At 44.6% G+C, this 22243-nt stretch overlaps 1 protein-coding gene across 1 annotated transcript; it reads left to right on the top strand.

Moving 5' to 3' along the window:
* The first annotated feature begins 545 nt into the window (after positions 1-545).
* LOC103072050 (protein krueppel-like) lies at positions 546-20458 on the top strand. Its single transcript, XM_007460717.1, has 5 exons — positions 546-587; positions 703-829; positions 2337-2358; positions 3443-4218; positions 20250-20458. Exons 1-5 carry the CDS (start codon positions 546-548, stop codon positions 20456-20458), a joined length of 1176 nt encoding a protein of 391 aa, XP_007460779.1.
* The last annotated feature ends 1785 nt before the right edge of the window (positions 20459-22243 follow it).

The following is a 22243-nucleotide window of genomic DNA, read 5'->3' as shown; positions in this document are numbered from 1 at the left end:
TGACCAAACCAAGTATTCATTTCCTTCTTATCGGAATGATAATTTTATTTTCAGTCTTTACCACCTCAGGTTCTGCTCTCTCACTAAAAACAATTTTTTTTTAAATTGAAGTATAGTTGATTTACAATATTGTGTTAGGGGACTTCCCTGGTGGTCCAGCGGTTAAGACTATGAGCTTCCACTTCAGGGGTCGCAGGTTTGATCCCTGGTCGGGGAACTAAGATCCCACATGCTGGGTGGTGCAGCCAAAAAGTTAAAAAAAAATTGTGTGTTAGTTTCAGGTGTACAGCAAAGTGATTCCCTTACACACACACACACACACACACACACACACATATGTATGTATCTATAGTCTTTTTTTCCAATTCTTTTCCATTATAGGTTATTACAGTATATTGAATATAGTTCCCTGTGTAAATCCTGATTGTTTATCTATTTTATATTTGGTGAAAAACAGTTCTTGTTAATCATGTGTCTATAAGGCTACATCTATTGTTGCTGTTACACGTTGCTTCAGTTTCCAGCACTTACCATCACTGAGTAAAATGCATTTGATTGGCTTGGGTGTGTTCATTTCCCACAAGAGTGTAAGCTCAGGAGTCCTGGGAATTGAGGCCAGTTCCCGACTGCCAGCCTCCCCATCCTCCCACACACGGGGGTGAAGAGGGAGCCTTGCTGACACGGAACCTGTGGCTGTTTCAGGACTCGGTGGGCTTTGAGGACGTAGCTGTGAACTTCACCGCAGAGGAGTGGGCTTTGCTGGACCCGGCTCAGAGGAAGCTCTACAGAGACGTGATGCTGGAGACCTTCAGGAACCTGGCCTCCGTGGGTGAGGACGGCTTCCTCCCTGCACTTAGTCTTTAGGGAACAAATATTTCTTACAGTGTTCTTTCTTACTGGAACCAAGGAATAGGAATATGTTGAAGAACAGGCAGACATGGTCCCCACCTTTATAGAACCTACCTAGAGTCAAATAGCTTTTCCATGACAATAAATATTTCTATATTGAATTGATTTTTATTGCTCTTGATCAGGATCCTGAGGCTCCCTAATTGTGTAAATGGGAGCGTGGTCTCCAGTGTCACTTTGGGGCAGTGAGAGCAGCGTTACGGTTTTCACCCTGTGAAAGTTACACTGTGATCAGTACACATTTGACCTGATAATCTTGCTGCAGTTAAACCCAAACTCACCCATACTCAGTGACATGAGAACCAGAGAATCGGCCCATCTCATGGAGGGCTTGTTGTCCTCCATCCTCCCTGTGAGGAGCTTTTCTCCGCAAGCAGGACAGTAGCCACGCACTATCCGATCTCCCAGTGGCAGCTGGGTCAGTGGAGATAGGCTTTGTCTAGGGCCTCTGTGCCTGCGATCACCAGGAGGGCACACCTCTCAGGAGGAGCAGGTTCTGGATCAGGGAGAGATATTTGGACATAACTGTTAGAAACATGACTCTGTCTTTGAGAAGGTGACATTTGTCCTTAACTTGGCTTCCCTGTTGGACTTTTCATCCATCGTTTCCTGCTTGAGAAGTCTTTCTGTAGCTCCTTTTATAAAGGGAGCATTTGGGAATGTGCATTTTGCCCAGTTTCTTCCTACTTTGCTTCCCTGGTAATATTGATCTCGACATCAGTCTCCATTCTTTTTGAGGTATTTCTTAGTGGACAGGCTGCCATTTTGACTCATTTTCCCTACCATTGCCAAAGTTCCAAACAGATGAGGTCTTCAGAGTTTTTCTTTGCTTGAGTGATAAATTAGGTTCTGGACCCAATTGCATCATGTGTGTATCTGTGTTTGTGTGTTTAGGCTCCTCACAACTGGTCAACTCAATTCTGACAGCATCTACCCATGGTAGCCTCAGATTCCACAGCTTAAGTGTTCGGTCCTACAAGACTCACCCCTGGTCTTCACCCGCCCTCATCTGATGCCAGTTTCAAGCTCAGGTTGTTACCAGTACTTGTGACCAACTGACTATAAATGAGAGAGGTTCCCGTGACCCCCCTCCTCAGGTTCAATTAATTTGCTAGTAGTACACTCACAGGACTCAGAGAAACATTTCATGTACCTCATCACCAGTTTATTATAAAAGGATATAACTCAGGAACAGTCACATGGAAGAGATGCATAGGGCAGTATATGTCAGAAGGGCTCGGAGCTTCCATGCTGTCTCCAGGTGCCAGTCTTCCCATCATCTCCGTGTTTTCACCAACATAGATGCTCTCTGAACTTCTTTTTGCTGGGGTGGGGGAGGTTATGGAGGCGTTATTACATATGCATGATTGATTAAATCATTGGCCATTGGCAAGTGATTGAAACTCTGGCTCCTCTCCCCTCCCCAGAGGTGCTGGGGTGTCTGGGGGTGTGAGTGGGACTGAAAATTCCACGCTTTAGTCACATGGTGTCTCCATTGGCAACCAGCCCCCATCCTGCGCTGCTTTTCAACAGTCACCTTCATGAATATAAACCCAATTGTGATGGAAAGGGCTTGTTACGAATAACAACACTTACTTCACCCTTCTGACCCTGGAGCATTTTCAGGAACTGAGAACAGGAGATCAAATATTATTCCATTGCTTTTATCAGTCAGGAAATTCCAAAGGTTTTGGGAGCTGTGAGCAGGGAACTGTGGATGAGGACCTGATTTATGTGAGAAGTGTATGTTGGTCATCTGAATGACCAAATATATATGTATATATTTCTTATAAATCACAATATCACACATATATCCTTCCTTTATAAAACTATTTTACATTTTTGAATCAGCGAATGGAAAAAAAGTACAAATGGACTCTTTCCTTTATCCCACCATTTCTTTCCCAAGGATTTAGTTATGTTACCAATTGTTGCAGGTTCTTGCCCTCAAGTTAAAACCAGTAGATCAAGTGCTCATTGGGATATTTTGGAGACTGGACTATGGAGTGAAGAGAAAATAGTAAGATTCACAAGAAATGATTCCTGCTCTTTTTTGGGAGAAAACTGGGCATTTCATAACATGAGAGATCAGTGTGTAACCCAGGAGAGGCATTTGAGGTGAGTGGCACTCCCACAAGGAGAAGGGGGATCTCGGCAGAGTGTTAGACTCACTTGAAATTAAATAAAAGATATAAGCCTAGCTAAACAATTGTGTACTCACAGAGTTTTTTACAACACAATACTTTTATAAATGTGATGTAGACATTGAGCATCTGAAACTTAATTCAGTAGGAAATTTCAATGATCAGGAAACCCAGTATGTAAAAAACACTGAAAGTTATGTCTCTATTTGAGCCCTCAGCTGGAGCATTAAACTTGTTGAACTTTGTCACAATGCAGAGAGTGCCAAAAACATGCCAGTTCAGTGCACATGGCAAATATGTAGTCAAAATAATCATTAACATCCATCAATAAATTATTAATAAAGAAATCATTATTGTTAATCCCTAATACTGTGCTTCCTATTGAACAGAAATCATTTGGTGGAGAGTCTCTGTGAAGGTAAAGAAGGCCATCAATGTCTAGAAACCCAGAACCAGCTTACACATCTTACAGTGCATAAGGGTTATCTGACTGCAATTCAGCCCTGTAAATGCACTAAGTGTGGAAAAACCTTCAGGGATTGTTCTTTCCAGAGGAATCAGCAAAGATCTCACACCAGACACAAACCTCATCCATGTGAAGAATGTGGGCGAACCTGCACCTGTGTCTCATGCCTAAATCCTCCTGGTGGAACAGACATTGTAGAGAAAACTGACAAACGTCAGGATGATGGGAGAACATCTAAAAGATATGTAAAAAGTCACAGTAGCAAACAGTCTTTAGAGTGTAAGAAATCTAAAAAATCATTCACTTGCCTGTCATCTGTCCAGCAACATGTGAGAGGTCATTATGGACAGAAAATCCACGTTTGTGAAGTATGTGGGAAATCCTTCAGTTATTATTCCCAGATTGCACGGCATGTGAGAACTCACACTGGAGAGAAACCCTATGAATGTAAAGAATGTGGGAAAGCTTTCACTCGCATCTCACACTTCCGAGAACACGTGAGAATGCACACTGGAGAGAAACCCTATGAATGTAAGCAGTGTGGCAAAGCATTCAGTTGGTGCACTTACCTTCGAGAACACATGAGAACACACAGTGGAGAAAAGCCCTATGAATGTAAGCAGTGTGGCAAAGCCTTCCCCTATCTCAAATCCCTGCAAGGACATGTGAGGATCCACACCGGAGAGAAACCTTATGCGTGTAAGGAATGTGGGAAATCCTACAGTTGTCCCAAATACTTTACAAAACATGTGAAACCACACAGTGCAGTAAAACCCTATGAATATACAGAATGTGGGAAAATGTTTATTACTTCCTCATCCCTTTGACAACATATAAAAACACACAGTGAAGAGAAGCCCTATCAGTGTCAGCAGTGTGGGAAAGCCTACAGGTATCTGATATCCCAGCAAAGACACATGAAGACACACACTGGTGAAAATTCTGAATACAAAACTGTGGAGAAGCCTTCTTTCTCCCTTAAAACCTCATTGTAAATGGAAGCAATCACATGGAGTGAAATCTTATGAATGGAAAGAATGTGGAAAAACCTTCAGCACTTCACTTATTTTGTAAATGAAAACTCAGGGCACAACAGAAATCTTTTGTTATAAACATGGTTTTTCCTTTGTAAGTGCCTCATCCTGAATAGGGATCCCAGTGTATTAATTTCTAGTTCATGTTGCTGATCTGAACACTTAAGATAATTAACTAACCCTCCATGTTCCTTTCATCTGTACCTCATATAAAACTTGTCTCGTTTCCATTATAGTGTCTTTTGAACCCAGGGATGTTAAGTGGTTTTTGGTTTTGGGGGTTTTTTCAGGTGCAACTTGGTATAATTTTAGATGAAAAAATTTTTGATTCTTATGTCCCATTGTTTTCCTCGTATGTGATCATGAGACCTGTGTTGTTGAAATGTCTTTCCTGGTCTATTGTTACAGATACTGGAATTTTCTGACTCAATGTTTACCCTCCCCTGGAGTATTAAACTGAAAGGTGTGTCTTTTCCATGTTTCCTTGTTGCATATATGTTCTCACAGAAATTAGTAATTGTGCAAGGTCTTGGAGGTCATTCTGTCTCATCTGATTATGTTCATAAATTTGGCCTCTGTTCATGTCCATGATCTTGGTTGGAAATTGGACATGATCCATGGAGTTAAGAAGAGTGACTTGCTGGCATGAAGATGAAAGCTCCTGTCCAGACGGTTCTACTGAATTGTGTTGTCAGCTTGGGTGAGGTGGGAAACTGTATATCCAGAGTCCTTCTGTTAGTGGTTCTGAGTTAAAGTTCATGGGGAAAAAGAAGATGAATGAGGTCTGGAAAGCAGAAGCGGGGAAACCATGATTCTCGGGTGTTCTGTACCATCAGGAGACAGAGATGCATGGCAACCTGGTGAGCCTGGGTTCCAGCACCGTTTTCTGACTTCTGGCTCTGCCCATGTGGAACAGCTCCCAACCAGACATGTGTTTGATGTTAGTTCCCTGTTGGGCAGCAGATTCCACACTTGTCTACAAGTTCCTTCATGGATCGTCTTTGGTTTTCAAGTGCGCACAGATCCTTGCATGTTCCTATGGCTCTTTGGTGTCCATCAGCCTACTTCTTCAGGCTTCAGAAGATCACCTAGTGATTTACTCATATCCTGTGACCCCCCCGCCTTCATGTCCGATGATTCTCATAATTATGTGATTTCTGTAAAAAGCATCTTGTTCCTTTAGTAGAGAGGCTGTTTCCTTCCCAACCAAATGCAGGAAACTTACTTCCCTGGTTGCATTGTTGAGGCTGCACTGACCCTACATTTGTTGTTTCTGGTTACTTCTATGATTGCAGTAAGCACTTTTGAATGTATTTGGCCTATTGTGAGTGTTTTCTCTCTCTCTCTCTCTCTCTCTCTTTTTTTTTTTTGGCTGTGTTGGGTCTTCGTTGCTGCGCATGGGCTTTCTCTAGTTGAGGCAAGTGGGGGCTACTCTTCGTTGCAGTGCACAGGCTTCTCATTGTCATGGCTTCTCTTGTTGCTGAGCATGGGCTCTAGCAGGCTCAGTAGTTGTGGCACTCGGGCTTAGTTGCTCTGCGGCATGTGGGATCTTCCCAGACTAGGGATCGAACCCATGTCCACTGCATTGGCAGGTGGATTCTTAATCACTGCACTACCAAGGAAGCCCATGTTTTCTCTTATAGCTGACTGCTCTCTAAGCCATAAACCTACTATATTTACTTACCTTGCATTTATATATGTGATTACCCAGTGTTTAATTATTTCATTTTTTAAATGTTTTGTTTGTATTCATACTTGATAGACCAGAGTTGTCAATAATTATACAATAATCAGAAAAACAAGCTGCAAGTTGGTGTCCAACAATCCCCTATGCATTGGTCCGTCTATCTGCATGATGGCTTATAGTACTGAGAGAAATAGCTTCTTTACCTGTACCTTCCAAATCTCTTGCAAATTAGGCTATTGGTGAATTATAACCCGAAATTATAAAGACGATTCTGGGAAGTATACATCCCAGCCTTACCCACAATGAAATAACGCAATGCAATAGAACCATATCTACCTTTCATTGACCTTTCATAAGTAGCACAGTAGGGGTTAGAGGGATATGAAGATGGAGATTATATGTATATATATAAAGTATATATATGTATAAAATATTTCTGGTTCCAGAATATAGTATAAGCAGAACAATAAAATAACTATTTCAGGTAACACTGGAAGTTGATACTTAAATGGATTATAAAATATAGAAAAGTATACATATACCGAGTTCAGTAGTGTCCCCCCAAATTTTATGTTCATCTGGAACCTCAGAATATGATCTTTTTTGGAAATAAAATCTGATTAATGGGAGACAGTAGGTCCAAAATGGAGTCACTTGTGTTAGGCAGCCAACCAAGACTTAATAACGAACCAAATTGCAGTGTCAACTTTTCCCAGGAATGTGGCCTTTAACCAGTGAACCTGGCATTTCCTGGTCTACAGTAGGAGGTATACCACTGACAGACTGCCCACACTTCTATTCCCCTCAGAAGGGTGACCTTGCCTGAAACAATGCACTCTTTGCTAATAACTTTCCTTTTTCTGCCCCTTCTCTGTCTTTACAAAACCATTATTTCTGCAGGTCTTTGGACCTCCTTTCTGCTTGCTAGATGAAATGCTGCCTGATTCATGAGTCGTTTAATAAAGCCTATTAGATGTTTCAAAGTTACTCAGTTGAATTTTTGTTATTTGGCAGATTTGGTGGCAGTGATAGGATCTGAGGTGAACTTCTGATGGCATTTGGGGACAATGAGAAACACAGATGTGGTATGAGGGAACCCTTTGAGTTCACTGTCTTTCTCATTATCTCTGAGGGCTATGGGTAAGTTCCTCTTGGTTCTGATCTCTACTCTCTTTCCCTTGAGCTCTCACTCTAATTGGCTTTTTAGTTTGCAATTTCCAGGTGTTTGAGTGGAAAACTCCAACCCTTTTTTCTGTCCCAAGATCCACATGGGGACTGTTAGTAGCAGCTTGCAGTTCCCCAACCATGTGGAGCTCTTATTCCACAGTCCCCATTTATTGAGGTCTGCTGGATCAACCCTTTCCCTACTCCACAATTCCACAGAAATTGCTGGTGGTGCACACAGAGCTTCCTCTTGGGAAGTCTGCAGTAATTAGGTTTGTGCTGTGACCAACACAACCTGCTGCACCTGGATCAACATTTCTGGGAAAGTTGAAACTCAGTTACTTGAGCTCACTGAGTGAGCCCCTTGGCTGAAAGAGGTGACTCTTTTGGTGGGGTCTTTCTTTGACTTATTTGATTTTGATTGGTTTGGGCCATGGAGAATGTGGCTGTAAAGTGCACTCTGAACATTGGGCATTATCTTTTTTCACTATTAATAATACACTTTCTGGTGCACTGTATCCCCTCAAGAGTCTCTAATATGTGTTCATAGCTGCGAACCACCAAGCAAATAAATGATCTAAGACTGGAATGTCAGAAAAGAAACAAGAGAATGACCAAATTCAAAATGGAAACCTAAAGCTGTGACCTGTGAATATCACAAGGATTAAGCAAAAAGTGTCATGACATATGGATACCACACAAAGGATCAACAAAATTCACAAAGCTGTTAGAACTACAGGGTAACAGCTGAGTGGTACTAATGCCTTAAATTTTGAACACATTTCTCAGTAAAGCTGAGACTGATCAAAAGAGGGAAATGTTTAAAAAAGGAAACTACAGGCCTCAAATGGAGTCACTTGTGTTAGGCCCCAGCCCCACTGCAGCAAACCAAGTCTTAATACCTAACTGAATAGCAATGTCAACCTTTCCCAGGAATGTAACCTCTAGCCAGCCAACCTGGCATCTCTTGGTCAACTGTAAGAGGTACTCCACTGGTAGTCCCCTTCGGTTTCCCTTAGGAAGGTGACTTTGCCTGAAACAATGCATTCTTTGACGATAATTTCTTTTTTTCCACCTCATTCTTTCATTTTCTATAGCTCTTTGGAGCTCCTTTCTACTTGCCAGATGAGATGTTGTCCAATTCATGACTCATTTAATAAAGACAATTAAATCTTTTAAATATGATCAGTTGAATTTTTGTGTAACAGGTCTTTTCAGATATACTCAACACGAGTTCATAACAGATTAGAGTAGGTCTGGTCCAACGATGGACATCCTTTTAGAAAGAGGGAACTTTGGACACAGAGACCTGCACAGAAGATAGATATGTCCTCACCACATGAGGTAAAAAGGAGCAAATTGGCATGATCTGTCCACAAGCCAAGGAATGCAAACGGTTTTTGGCAACCACCAGAAGCTAGGAGAGAGGCCTGGAACATTCTCCCTCACAGCATCCAGAAGGAGCCAGTGCTGCCAACAGCTTGACTGCAGAATGTCAGACTCCATTGCTTTGTTAGGGGACCTGAGTAGACTAATATAGTTCCTAAGGCAGCAGTAGACCTTAGGTATTTTTAGGATAGCCAGAGGCCAGTGCACCTGGAGCAGAGTGAAATGATGGAACAATAGCAGAGGTCAGAGGAGAGTGTGAGGGTGGTAGGCACATCATGTATTGATGCACTGGCCTGCCATGGTGCACTGACATTGGCTGTGAGTGACATGGAGCCTAAAATTGACCAGATGAGGCAGCTTCACAAGATCCTTCTGTTTCCTTGAGAACAGGCACTAGGATGATGTTGTCAGTCAAGGTAGTAGATCAGACTGGGTTGGTAGCAGTGGCAGTGTTGTATGGGGTTAGAGACCAGACATAGTTTGAAACTCGGACTATTAGAATTTCTTGATGGCTGGAAGTTTGGGTGAGAGGAAGAGTCAATGGTTCCTCCATTGTTTTGCACAGAAAAAACAAAACCCAGCATGATTGAGTTGCTATAACTGAGATGCAGGTTGTCACCCATGGAGAATAGTGCTGGAGTGTGATGAGTCCAACTCTAAGTGTGTCAGGATGGAGATGAGATCAAGACAAGCTGAAACAGAACATAAACCAATAAGACTTATTAGGTTTACTACAAATTAAATTTTTTTCAAAAATGTTACTAGAAACATTGGTCCAAAGAGTGAAAGTAACTGCTAGCAGTTGAATCAATACGTGAAAATGATATTGTCCTACAAGGGTATGGATAACTAACCATTTTCAAAAGAAAGATAGTTGATATAAAATGGTATATACCGGGCTTCCCTGGTGGTGCAGTGGTTGAGAATCTGCCTGCCAATGCAGGGGATACGGGTTCGTGCCCCGGTCCGGGAAGATCCCACATGCCATGGAGTTGCTGGGCCCGTGAGCCATGGCTGCTGAGCCTGCGCGTCGGGAGCCTGTGCTCCACAACGGGAGAGGCCACAACAGTGAGAGGCCTGCGTACTGCACACACACACACACACACACACAAAAATGGTATATACCATTTATGTTTTCAAAGAACCAACTGTGAATTTCATATATCTGTTCTTTTTTTCTTGTCTCTGTTTCTGCTCCAATCTTTGATTTCTTTCATTCTGCTAACTTTGGGTTTTGTTTGTTCTCCTTTTTCTAGTTCCTTTGGGTGTAAGATTAGATTGTTTACTTGAGATTTGTTTTGTTTCCTGAGGTAGGCTTGTATCACTGTGAACTTCCCTATTAGAACTGCTTTTGTTACATCCCATAGATTTTGGAATGTTGTGTTTCCATTTTCATTTGTCTCCAGTTACTTTTTTATTTGCTCTTTGCTTTCTTCAGTCACTTGTTGGTTATTTAGTAGCATATTATTTAGCCATCACGTATTTTTGGATTTTGCCATGTTTTTTTCTTGTAGTTGATTTCTAGTCTCCTACTGTTGAGTTCAGGAATGATACTTAATTTGATTTCAATCTTCTTAAATTTATTGAGACTTATTTTGTTACCTAGCATGTGGTCTATCCTGGAGAATGTTCCATGTGCACTTGAAAAGAATGTGTATTCTGCATTTGGGGGTGGAATGTTTATATATATATATATATATAATGTGATCTAATGTGTCATTTAAGGGCAGTGTTTCCTTATTGATTTTCTGTCTGGGTGATCTGCCCATTGATGCAAGTGGGGTGTTAAAGTTCCCTACTATTGAGTTACTGTCATTTCCTGTCTTTTTGTTTGCTAATATTTATTTTATGTATTTAGGCTCTCCTAAATTGGGTGCTCCAATATTTACAACTAGTATTGCTTCTTTTTTGTTTGATCCCTTGATCATTATGTTATGTCCTACTTTGTCTCCTGTTAGAGTCTTTGTTAAAGTCATTTTGTTTGATCTAAGTATTCCTACCCCAGCTTTCTTTTCATTTCCATTTGCATGGAATACCTTTTTTTCTTTTGCGGTACGCGGGCCTCTCACTGTTGTGGCCTCTCCCATTGCAGAGCACAGGCTCCGGATGTGCAGGCTCAGCGGCCATGGCTCACAGGCCCAGCTGTTCCGCAGAATGTGGGATCTTCCCAGACCGGGGCACAAACCCGTGTCCCCTGCATTGGCAGGTGGACTCTCAACCACTGCACTACCAGGGAAGCCCGGAATACCTTTTTTTATCCCCTCACTTTCAGTCTGTGTGTGTTTTTAGATCTGAATTGAGTCACCTGTAGGCAGCATATATGTGGGTCTTGGTATTTTTGATCCATTCAGGCCCTCTTTTGATTGGGACATTTAGTCCATTTACATTGAAAGTAAGTATTGATTGGTGTGTATTTATTGTCACTTTGTTTATTGTTTTCTGGTTGTTTTGTAGTTCTTTTTTTGTTCCTTTCTTTTTCTTTCTTCCCTTGTGATTCGATGACTATCTTCAGTGTTATGTTTGGATTCCTTTCTCATTTCTATGTGTATATCTGTTATAGATTATGGTTTATGCTACCATGAGATTTTGTGTAACACCCTATATATATGTGATTATTTTAAGTTCATATCTTAAGTTCAGATGCTTTCTAGGAACCCTGGATCTTTACCACCACTACCCTCCCCTCAACATTTAATGTTTTTTTCTTTCTTTCTCTTTCTCTCTCTCTCTCTCTCTTTTTTTTTTTTTGCTGTGCCACACGGCATGTGGGATCTTAGTTCCCCAACCAGGGGTCAAACCCATGCTCCCTGCAGTGGAAGCGCCATGTCCTAACCACTGAACCACCAGGGAATTCCCACATGTAATGTTTTGACATCATATTTTGAATCTTTTATTTTGTGTGTATTCTTAAACTACTTATTGTGGATGTAGATGATTTTACTACTTTTGTCTTTTAAACTTCCTACTAGCTTTATAAGTGGTTGATCTACTACCTTTACTGTATGTTGCCTTTACCAAAGAGATATTTCCTTTCCTAATTTTCACATTTCTAGTGGTGATAGTTTCTTTTCCACTTAGAGAAGTCCCTTTAATATTTCTGGTAAAGCTGGTTTAGAGGTGCTGAACTCTTTTAGCTTTTGCATGTCTCAAAAACGCTATCTCTCCTTCAAATCTGAATAATAGTTTGCTGGGTGGAGTATTCTTGGCTATGTGCTTTTCCCTTTCGTAAGTTTTTATTTATTTATTTTTTTAATTTTTGGCTGTGAGTCTGTTTCATAGACAGGTTCATTTGTGTCATATTTTAGATTCTACATATAAGTAATATCATACGGTATTTGTCTTTGTCTGACTTACTTCACTTAGTATGATAATCTGTACTTGCATCCATGTTGCTGCAAATGCCATTATTTCATTCTTTTTTATGGCTGAATAGTATTCCATTGTATACGTGTACCACATCTTTATCCATTCATCTGTCAATGGACATTTAGGTGGTTTCCATGTCTTGGTTATGGTGAATAGTGCTGCTATGAACATAGAGGTGCATGTATCGTTTTGAATTACAGTTTTGTCCAGGTATATGCCCAGGAGTGGGATTGCTGGATCATATGGTAATTCTGTTTTTAGTTTTCTGAGGAACCTCCGTACTGTTCTCCATAGTGGCTGCACCAATTTACATTCCCACCAACAGTAGGAGGGTTCCTGAGGAACCTCCGTACTGTTCTCCATAGTGGCTGCACCAATTTACATTCCCACCAACAGTGTAGGAGGGTTCCCTTTTCTCCACACCTTCTCCAGCATTTGTTATTTCCTACTAGTGTATTTTTTATATAAATTTATTTAATTGTATTTATTTTTGGCTGCCTTGGGTCTTCGTTGCTGCGCACGGGCTTTCTCTAGTTGAGGCGAGTGGGGGCTACTCTTTGTTGCAGTGCACGGGCTTCTCATTGCGTGGCTTCTCTTGTTGCAGAGCATGGGTTCTAGAGCGCAGGCTCAGTAGTTGTGGTGCAGGGGCTCAGTAGTTGTGGCTCATGGGCTCTAGAGCGCAGGCTCAGTAGTTGTGGCTCGCGGGCTTAGTTGCTCCGCGGCATGTGGGATCCTCCCAGACCAGGGCTCGAACCCGTGTCTCCTGCATTGGCAGGCGGATTCTTAACCACTGCGCCACCACGGAAGCTCCCTACTGGTGTATTTTAAATTTAATTTATTGTATTCTTCAGCCCTGACTGGTTTTTCTTTATATTTTCTAACTCTTTATAAAAATCCTTGCTGTGTTCATCATTCTTCTTCCAAGTTTGTTGAACATCTTTATGATCATTACCTTGAATTCTTTATTCATTTGATTGCTTATCTCCACTTCACTTAGTTCTTCTTCTGGGGTTTTGTCTTGTTCCTTCATTTGGAACATATTCCTTCTTCTCCTCATTTTGTCTAATTCTCTGTGTCTATTTCTATATATTAGGTAGGTCAGTTTCATTTCCCAGTCTTGTAGCTGTGACTTTAATGTAAGAGACAACCTATGGTGCCCAGATGCAAACTCCCTTCTGGACACCTGTGCTATATGCTCTGGGGGTGCTCCCTAGGTGGGCTTATGGGTCCTTCTGTTATGGTGAATCTGACCACTGTGGGTGCACTCATAGGTGGGACTGTTCCCTGGCCTGTTAGGCTCTCAGGCTTTGCTGACCCACTGGTGGTCGGGGGCTGGGTCCTGGAGTGACTGGTTGCTCATCCCATGGGGGACTCAGGACAGGTGCCGGCCTGCTGGTGGGCTAGCAAGCCCCCAGAGCTTATAGGCTAGATGGAGGACCCCAAAATGGTGCTTTTCAACAATGATGTCCTTGTGGTAAAACAAACTCCCCAAAATGGCCATTGCCAGCCAGCATCTGTGTCCTCGAAGGGAATCCCAGATGCCTCCTGCCTCTCTGAGATGTTCTGCAAGATCAGCAAGTGGGACAGAACCAGTCCTGCAGGGAGGCTAGGGCCTCATGGTCTGGCTTCCCATGGTGGAGCCTTGGGTTGCTAACCTCAAGCCCCAGATGTGAGGGCGGGGATGAAGAGTGAGGTCACCCCATGTCAAAGGTCACACGTTTGACAGTCTGACCCTGCCTCGAACGCGGTGACGTCACTGTCTTTGTTCTTAAACAAAGGGCATAGACCCAAGGCGATCTTAAATTGGGCAGACCACTGGCCCAGGACGTCACCAGACCCCCATCCCATCCTGTCCAGTCCTGGCTCCCTGGGGAAACTGAATCAAGACACATACATTGTTAAAAAAAAAAAAAAAAAAAAAAAAAAAAAAAAAAAAAAAAAAAAAAAAAAAAAAAAAAAAAAAAAAAGACACACATTTGGCTCCATGAGGGTGTGCCCACTTGGGACCAGGTTCATCTCAGAGCCCAGGTCGGGGGTGGGCTGGTCAGCCACAGGTGTCCTGTTGACCTGTCACTGAAGAGGTGGGAGCAGGTCTTGGGAAATTGTCCAATCAGAGCCCTCCGTGAGAGGGTGAACCCAGAGCACCCTCCAATCAGAGCTGGGGGCAGGCCCGCTGGCACCCTGCGTGGACCTCGCTCTCGCCCAGCTGCTGTGCTCACCTGCCACGTGCGGTCCCACGTGTACTGTCCCCATCGCTCTCACCTGCCTGAGCCGCGGAGCCGCAAGGAAAATGCCCCTGAGAGTCAGGAGGGCTGGAAGCAGCCATGGACCCGGTCCTACCCGATGGCTCACGATCCAAGTCTCCACCTTGCGCCGCGGGGTCAGGTACCGGCGTCCTGTCCGGACCTTACGCGGGGGTTCCGCCCCAGTCCTTTGATGGGCAGTGGTCGGAGGGAGGATGGGACGACCACTGGTTGCAGGGTGGGTGTGGGGTGCAGTTCGTGTGGCTGCAGGGGACCCACCCTGGACCTGACGGTTCTGCGTTCACTCTGACCACAGGTTTCAGCAAAGGTAAAATAACGGATCTTTTCCCAATTTCCTCCACTTAGTGAAAACAAGTGTTTCATTTCTGTTCTTTGCCTCCTGGTGGGGACGCTGTTGTTTTGACTTGTGCTGTTCTGGGGCTTAGTCTGGGAATGCGGCTGGGGAAGGAGTCACATCCGGCACAGGCAGAAAGTCCTGCCAGCACCCAGGAGAAAGGGGCCAGGTAGCAGGAGGACAGCGGAGTGGAAGCCGTGCTCAGCCTGGGCAAGGCGCCCCAAGCTGTGAGCTGCCCTTCCCCACCCGCAGTGTGAGTCAGGCCCTTGAGTACCTCATACACACAGAGATCACATCGGGCCGTGCCTGGCACCTAACAGCCCCTTCCTAGCACAGGCAACTAACCTGCAACGTGCTGACAGGGTCCTGGCCTCCTCCAGACATGCGGGGACAGGAGGGAAGAGGCTCGGGACCAGAGATGCACTCCTGAGATGTGGGGGCCCCCCTGATACCCTAGGGATTCCACTTCAGGCCCTGCGCCCTCTGCCCCCAGCCCTCCAGGGCTCCCACCTCCCTGGTGGGGGGGAAAGCCCAAGTCCTCCCCCGGGGCCAGCTAGGCCCTGCATGACCTGTGCTGTCCCCTTCCTGCCCTCACCCCCTCCCTCTGTCCCCCTCGATCACACTGCTCCAGACACACGGGCCTCCTCACTATTCCTCCAACACACCAGGCCCGGTCCTGCCCCAGGACCTTTGCACATGCTGTGCCCTCTTCCTGAAACAGCCTTCCCTGTTCTCTCTAGGGTGGCAGGAACTTCTTATCTTCCATGTCTCACTGTGAACGTCACTTCCTCCAAGAAGCCCTTCCTGATTACCTTAGCTCAAAACCTTGACTCACTTTCACCCGTTCACCTTCTATTTTCTTTTAGGCGCTTACATTTTGTGAATCTTGTTTCTCTATTTATTTATTTGTCTCTCTCCTTCCCTTAGAGCTGCTGGGTCCTGTGAGGTAACCACTAGTCAAATGTGGCTCTTTAACCTTCAATCAGTTAAAATTCAGCTCCTTACAGGAGCTCAGTAGCCACATGTGGTTGGCGGCTGCCATATTGGACCCTGTTGATAGAAAACATCCCTATCATTGAGTCAGATCCTGTCCCTCCCCTGCTCAAACACCTCCCAGGGCTCTCAGTCTCCCAGAGTCAAAGCCGAAGTCCTCAGGTGGGTTTTGAAGGCCCCATGAGGTCTTTAGCACCCCTCTGACTTCAGTCCCTTTATTCCAGCCACACAGGCCTCCCTGCTAGTCCTTGAACACTACCTCAGGGCCTTTGCTTGGGCTGATTCTTGCCTGAAACAGTCTTTGCTGGGACACTTGCAAAATGATCGTTTGAGCCCTGGAGAACTCCCCCAGCCTTGCCCTTGGGGCCTTGGCTTTCGTCTCCTTAATTGTTTTAATGGCCCCATTGTCCCAGATTTGGCCAGTAGGAGCCCCTTCCAACTGGCTCCTGGGCTGTAGTGACAAGCCCCCATCATATTCTGAGCACTGCCTGGCTTTCAGGAGTAACTAGATGCTCCAGGATTACTGTCCCAGTCCCGGGATCATCTTTGTTGACATGCAGATTTCTGAGCTCAAGCCTGGTGCTTCTAGTTAGGGGATTCCTAGGAGAATGAGTAACTTTTTAAATTAAAAAAAAAAAAAACCTTCCTCGTGGGTTAGGGTGGCAGGAAAACTAGGAGGGAGGTGGGTGTGATTATAAGGGCAACACAGGAGACCCTTGTGGTGATGAACATACTCTGTATCTTGACTGTGCATAAATGAACACACCCAGGTGTTACAATTGTATAGAACTTAATACACACACACACAAACACACACACACACACCCCTGAATAAAATAGATTGTATCAATGTTAAGATCCTGGTTGTGACATTGTACTATAGTTTTGAAAAATGTTACTACTGGGGAAAACTTGGAAAAATGTAGAAGAGATCTCTCTGAATTATTTCTTACAACTGCATGTGAATCTACAGTTCTCTCAATAAAAATTTTCAATTAAAAAAGAGATATACTGGGAATTCCCTGGCGGTCCGGTGGCTAGGACTCTGCCCAGTCACTGCCGAGGGCGTGGGTTCAATCTCTGGTCGGGGAACTAAGATTTCCAGAAGCCATGCAGCGTGGTAAAAAAAAAAGAGAGACATACTAACAGAAACGTAAGAAAATAGTTTCATGATGGGAATGCCAATAACATGAGAGGCCATGAAAAAAAAAAATAACAGAGTACATGGGGGCTTCCCTGGTGGCGCGGTGGTTGGGAGTCCGCCTGCCGGTGCAGGGGACGCGGGTTTGTGCCCCGGTCCGGGAGGATCCCGCGTGCCGCGGAGCGGCTGGGCCCGTGGGCCGTGGCCGCTGGGCCTGCGCGTCTGGAGCCTCTGCTCCGCGGCGAGTGAGGCCGCGGCAGTGAGAGGCCCGCGGACCGCAAGGGAGAAAAAAAAAAAAAAAAAAAGAGTACATGGGCTGCAGCTTCCAAGCAATGATCGTGTAGAGCTAAATGAATGAATTTCCCCTGTCACTGTCCAATCTGCTTTTCAGAAATAAACATGAGATTAAAATTCAGGATGAAAAACAAAAAGAAAAAGGGTGACACAGAGAAGCAGCTTCATTTGGGACCCATTGTTTTCAACCACAAATAAGCTATTATAAAATTCCTTAAAGGGATGATCTTACCAGTTATATTCATGGAAAACACAGCAATAAAACCAGAGATACAGTAAAACAAATGAAACCAAATGGTCACAGACAATTAAAATTGATCACTGATGTTGATCACTGGTTGGCAATCTATATGCTTTCTAGTACAAATTAGGAAACTGTTTGAGGGGGGAACTTTTTATTTTGATATAATTTCAAGCTTACAGAAAAGTTGCAAGATCAGACCAAGAACTCCTGAATATACTATTCATCCACTTTCCCCAATGTTAATATCTTGTCCCTTTGGCTTTTTCATCTTCTCTTTGTGTATATATACATACGTATATGTAAATTATTCATATTTCCCCCCTTAACTCTGTAAATTGCATTCTGTGCCCCTGTAACCAAGCAGGACCCTATGGGGCCTTTGCAGGACAAACCCACCCACCATGTCCTCCACCTTCCTCTTGTCTGTAAAAAAACCTTTAGCCTCCTAGGCCTTCCTCGAGTTCCAAAGAATAAATTCAATCAGAGAAGGGAGAAAATGCAGAAAGAAAGTAAAACAGCCAAGCAAGAAGAAATAGCAATGATTTAGCCATTAAAGTCAAGGACCTTCCGTACCTCCTCAAGGGCTATAGATCATATTCTGAGCCGTGTCCTTTGAGCTTTTTTGGAGATACTGAAAAAAACACTAGGTGGATGAAGTAAACTGCATGATGCCCACAAGCACGTAGACCCCAGACCAACTGGAACCAGGTTTATGATGTTGACGCCTGATTACCTCACCACCAACCAATCAGAAGAACGTCCACCAGCTGATCACGCACACACATCACCCCGTCCCTCACCCCGTCTTTAAAACCCTTTCCCTGAAAACTATTGGGGAGTGAGTCTAGGGCTTTTGAGCACTAGCTGCCTGGACTCCTGGCTTGGCGCCTGCGATAAACACTACCCTTTCCTTCGCCACAACCCGGGTCAGTAAACTGGCTTTACTGCCCACAGGTGAGCAGACCCAGTTTGTTTCGGTAACATCTCCTTTATCCTGAAATACTTCAGTGGCTGTTCTGAAACAGCCAACTAGAAGGTTTTGCTAGTGAAAGGGCGCCCTCTTGTGGTCTCTACTTTTCTCCCCTGAACGCTTTCTTTGTATATTGTGGATACAGTTACTTTGTCAGTGTCTGTTTCACAAATATCTTCTTCCTGTGGCTTGCCTGCTTACTTACTTCATAGTGCCTTTCAATGAGCAAATGTTTAAAAATTTATTGACCTACTTTATCTTTCCTTTGTGTGTATTTGCCACATTTTGTATCCTAGCTAAGAAATCTTTGCCTAACCCAAGGTCACAAAGATTTTTTTTTAATATTTATTTATTTATTTGGTTGCACTGGGTCTTAGTTGCGGCAGGTGGGCTCCTTAGTTGTGGCATGTGAACTCTTAGTTGTGGCATGCATGTGGGATCTAGTTCCCTGACCAGGGATGGAACCTGGGCCCCCTGCATTGGGAGCATGGAGGCCCAACCACTGCACCACCAGGGAAGTCCCAAGATTTTTCTCCTGTGTTCCTTCCAGATGTAGAGTTTTATTTATTACATTCAGTTCCATGATTCACTCTGAACTGACATGTGTACACTATATTATGATGAAGTTATCATTTCTGAATCGACAGACATGCCCTTAAAAAGAAGACTTATAAGAATTTTCAATTCTCCCAAAATTGAACCTGTTAATTTAATGCAAATAAACCAGCTGCAGCCCATCCTGGACACCATCCACTGCACATCTGAACTTCTCCAAGTGCCTGAGATGACAGTTCACAGCCAGGAACTGCTCGCAGAGCCCCCATGCCTGTCCCAGCCTCACCTCAGTCACCCTGGCAGCCCTCCCTGTACCAGAAGCATCCTGCCTAGAACCTGGAAAAAGGCTGGGGATGGGTCCCTAAAGGGGGAGAGGGGGCGGTTAGGGCAGGGTAGAGGCTTCTCTGTGTGTGAGTGGAATCAAACAGCTGTGCAGGGCCCTGGGGAGGCAGCAGAAGCAGCAGGTGCTCAGAGCCACTCCCCTGTCCACATTGGGATACATTATATTTATTATATATGCTCTTTATATGGTTAATTTTTGTCCCTCCCCACTGGAATCTAAGAAGGATGAGGGCAAGGATTTTTGTGTTCGTTTACTGCTGTCTTCCCCCGTGCAGACAATAGAGTCTGGAATACAGAGATGCTTAAAGAGCATTTTTTTTTGAGGAATCCCCATGCATTTTTCCCGGGTACACCCAATACAAATACATATATAGGTACAAAAGTGAAAACATGAGCTAGGTTGCCATCCAGTGGCCACTATAGGATACCACAAGGCATATATTAGTAACAAAAGCAACACGTAGAGAAATGAATAGAATATGACCCCATTTCCCCAAGAAATAAAAGACTTTCAGGGGAGAAACATTCCAACAATGGGAATGTCTTTTTATACGGGTGTGTTAGCATGAGGAACATGTTCGGAGAAATAAGCATTTATTGCTTATGGGAGCGGCCATTGCTTATCAGAGTAACCTGGGCGTTCAGGGATTAGCGGGAGGCCACGCCCCCAGCAGCGTCCCTGGGCCTCTTTAGGCGATAACCGTGCCCACGAAGGCGGATCCCTCCTCGACCGCGCCCACAACTTAATTTCGGTTTCAGGAATGACCGAGAGGGGTGAGGCCGGACATTGGGCCCAATCGCGTCCCGCGGGGGGGCGGGGGGGAAAAAAAAAAATATATATATATATATATATCGCCTTCCTCTGCTCGGCGATTGGAGGATGCTGTTAGCTCGCCCATCCTCGGGGCTCCACCAGGCCCAAGCCGAAGGCTTGCCCCCTTTTCCGCTCCCAGCAGCCCTGGAGACGGAAGCGGAAGCGGCGGTCGGGGAGCGGGCTCCGGGGGTTGCGCTTTCCTACATGCGTCAGCCTGCTTCTGCAGAGGGAGGTTTTTCCTGTGTCCACCGCAGGTGCTGGACCCGCGTGTGCTCGTCGGCCGAGGCTGGAGGAGTGGCGGGCGGCGGTGGGAATGGGTCAGAGGGCGGGGCGCAGTTCCAGGAGTAGGGGGCGGAGTCATTAAAAGCGCGAATTCCCGGGTCCCGCCCGGGTGAAGGTCGGTGGGACTGGACTCAGCCCCGGAGGTTTTGGTTAGCGCGGGACCTTCTGATCCCCTGGTCCTTAAGACCCGGGTCGGACTCACTGTAGAATGTTGGGGAAGGGTGGGTGTAGGTGAGATGTAAATGCAGCCTGTTTTCCATTGGCTCAGAGCAAAACTGAGCTCCGTGCAGAGGGGTCAGCGTTGGGTCAGGACGGCGACGTGGACCCAGGCCCTGTTTCCTTGGGAACCGCGAAGATAAGATGCCTGTGGATTGTATGTCCGGAAACCCCTTAACTGAGCCCTGCACCTGGGTGGAGATGGAGACGGATTCTTGGTATCTAAGAGAATCAGGCCTGACAGGCAGGAGACGGACGTTGTCTTCCTTCTGATAGGACTTCGGTCAGAAGCTGTGCTTTTAATGGACAGAGTATTCAGCGAGGTAGACGGGAATGGCTCAAAAGGGAGTTGTTTTGACACTTTACAGCTGTAGCGTGTTCTTGGAGGATACGTTTCCTGCTAATTTTGCAGCTGGCTTCATCCGCCTTCCCAGCATGATGAATGACAGGGCAGGTACTTTCTCAGCTGATTTTTACTATCTCACTCGTGTCCCGTCAGACCTTCTGCTCAGCTGGGCGCCAGTCGTGGCCCCAAGCCTTAATCAGCTCTCCGGTGGTAGTAGGCAAGTTGCTAAGCCTCAGAGCCTATTTCCAGCCTGTAAATCGAACGTACATAACGGTACGTGCATTTAGCAAGTGATGTGTGGGATGTAAAGTGTGGACTATTATTTGAATTCCCTGGCGGTCCAGTGGTTAGGACTCTGAGCTTTCACCGACGAGGACCCGGGTTCAGTACCTGGTCGGGGAACTAAGATCCCGCATGCTAAGCGGTTTGGCCAAAAAAAAAAAAAAGGTGTTGATTATTTTTAGTGTCAGCTCATCATTGTGGTCGTCCTCCTCATATTAAAGTCTTAGACCCCTGAAATGCAGGCGGCAGAATGACAGCACTTACGACCTTGGACTTGGGAGAAAAGACTCTAGTAACAAATGAACGGTCTAGAGCAGTGATTTTTCAACCCTGGGACAGTTTTACCCCCAGGGACACTGGACAATATCTGGAGAAATTTTTGTACCACCTGGGGGGTGGAGGTGGGGTGCTACTGGCATCTAGTGGGTGGAAGCCAGGGATGCTTCTCAACACCCTGCCCTGAATGGGGCCACACTTACAACTAAAATTATTTAATAGTGCAGATATGGAGAAACCCTGTTTAGAGTGAGTGATGCATGATGTGGAGTAGACATTCATTAGATACCATGATATCGTTATTATTCTATTATTGGTAAATTTTCACAGAGAAATGATTTCCAGATCCAAAGTAATTCCTTAATCTTAACAAAACACCATTTCCATATTTGCTTGTTAATGAAATAATTCAAAGAAGTGTACACAGATTTTATATACAGAAGCAATATACAGATTTTAACACTTAGCCATATTTGCTGCACACATTTGTAAAACAGTACAGATATTTCTCCCCCTCCCTCCCCAGAGGTCGCCATTTCTAATTTGACATGTAGTCTTGTAGTTTATGTGTATATAGACTTTTTTAAAACGTGTGTGCCCTTAAGCAACACATGGTTATTTTTTGTGTGTTTTTAAAAACTGCCATAACAGCATCCTACTGTTAGGATTCATCGCCAGCTTTCTTTTCCTTCAACGTTATTTTTGAGATTTAGTTTTTATACACCAGGGTT

This window comes from Lipotes vexillifer, unplaced genomic scaffold (genome assembly GCF_000442215.2).
Source record: "Lipotes vexillifer unplaced genomic scaffold, Lipotes_vexillifer_v1.1 scaffold1011, whole genome shotgun sequence".
Taxonomy (NCBI): domain Eukaryota; kingdom Metazoa; phylum Chordata; class Mammalia; order Artiodactyla; family Lipotidae; genus Lipotes; species Lipotes vexillifer.
Note: the sequence above shows the minus strand (reverse complement) of the source record. Positions and strands in the feature narration are given on the sequence as shown.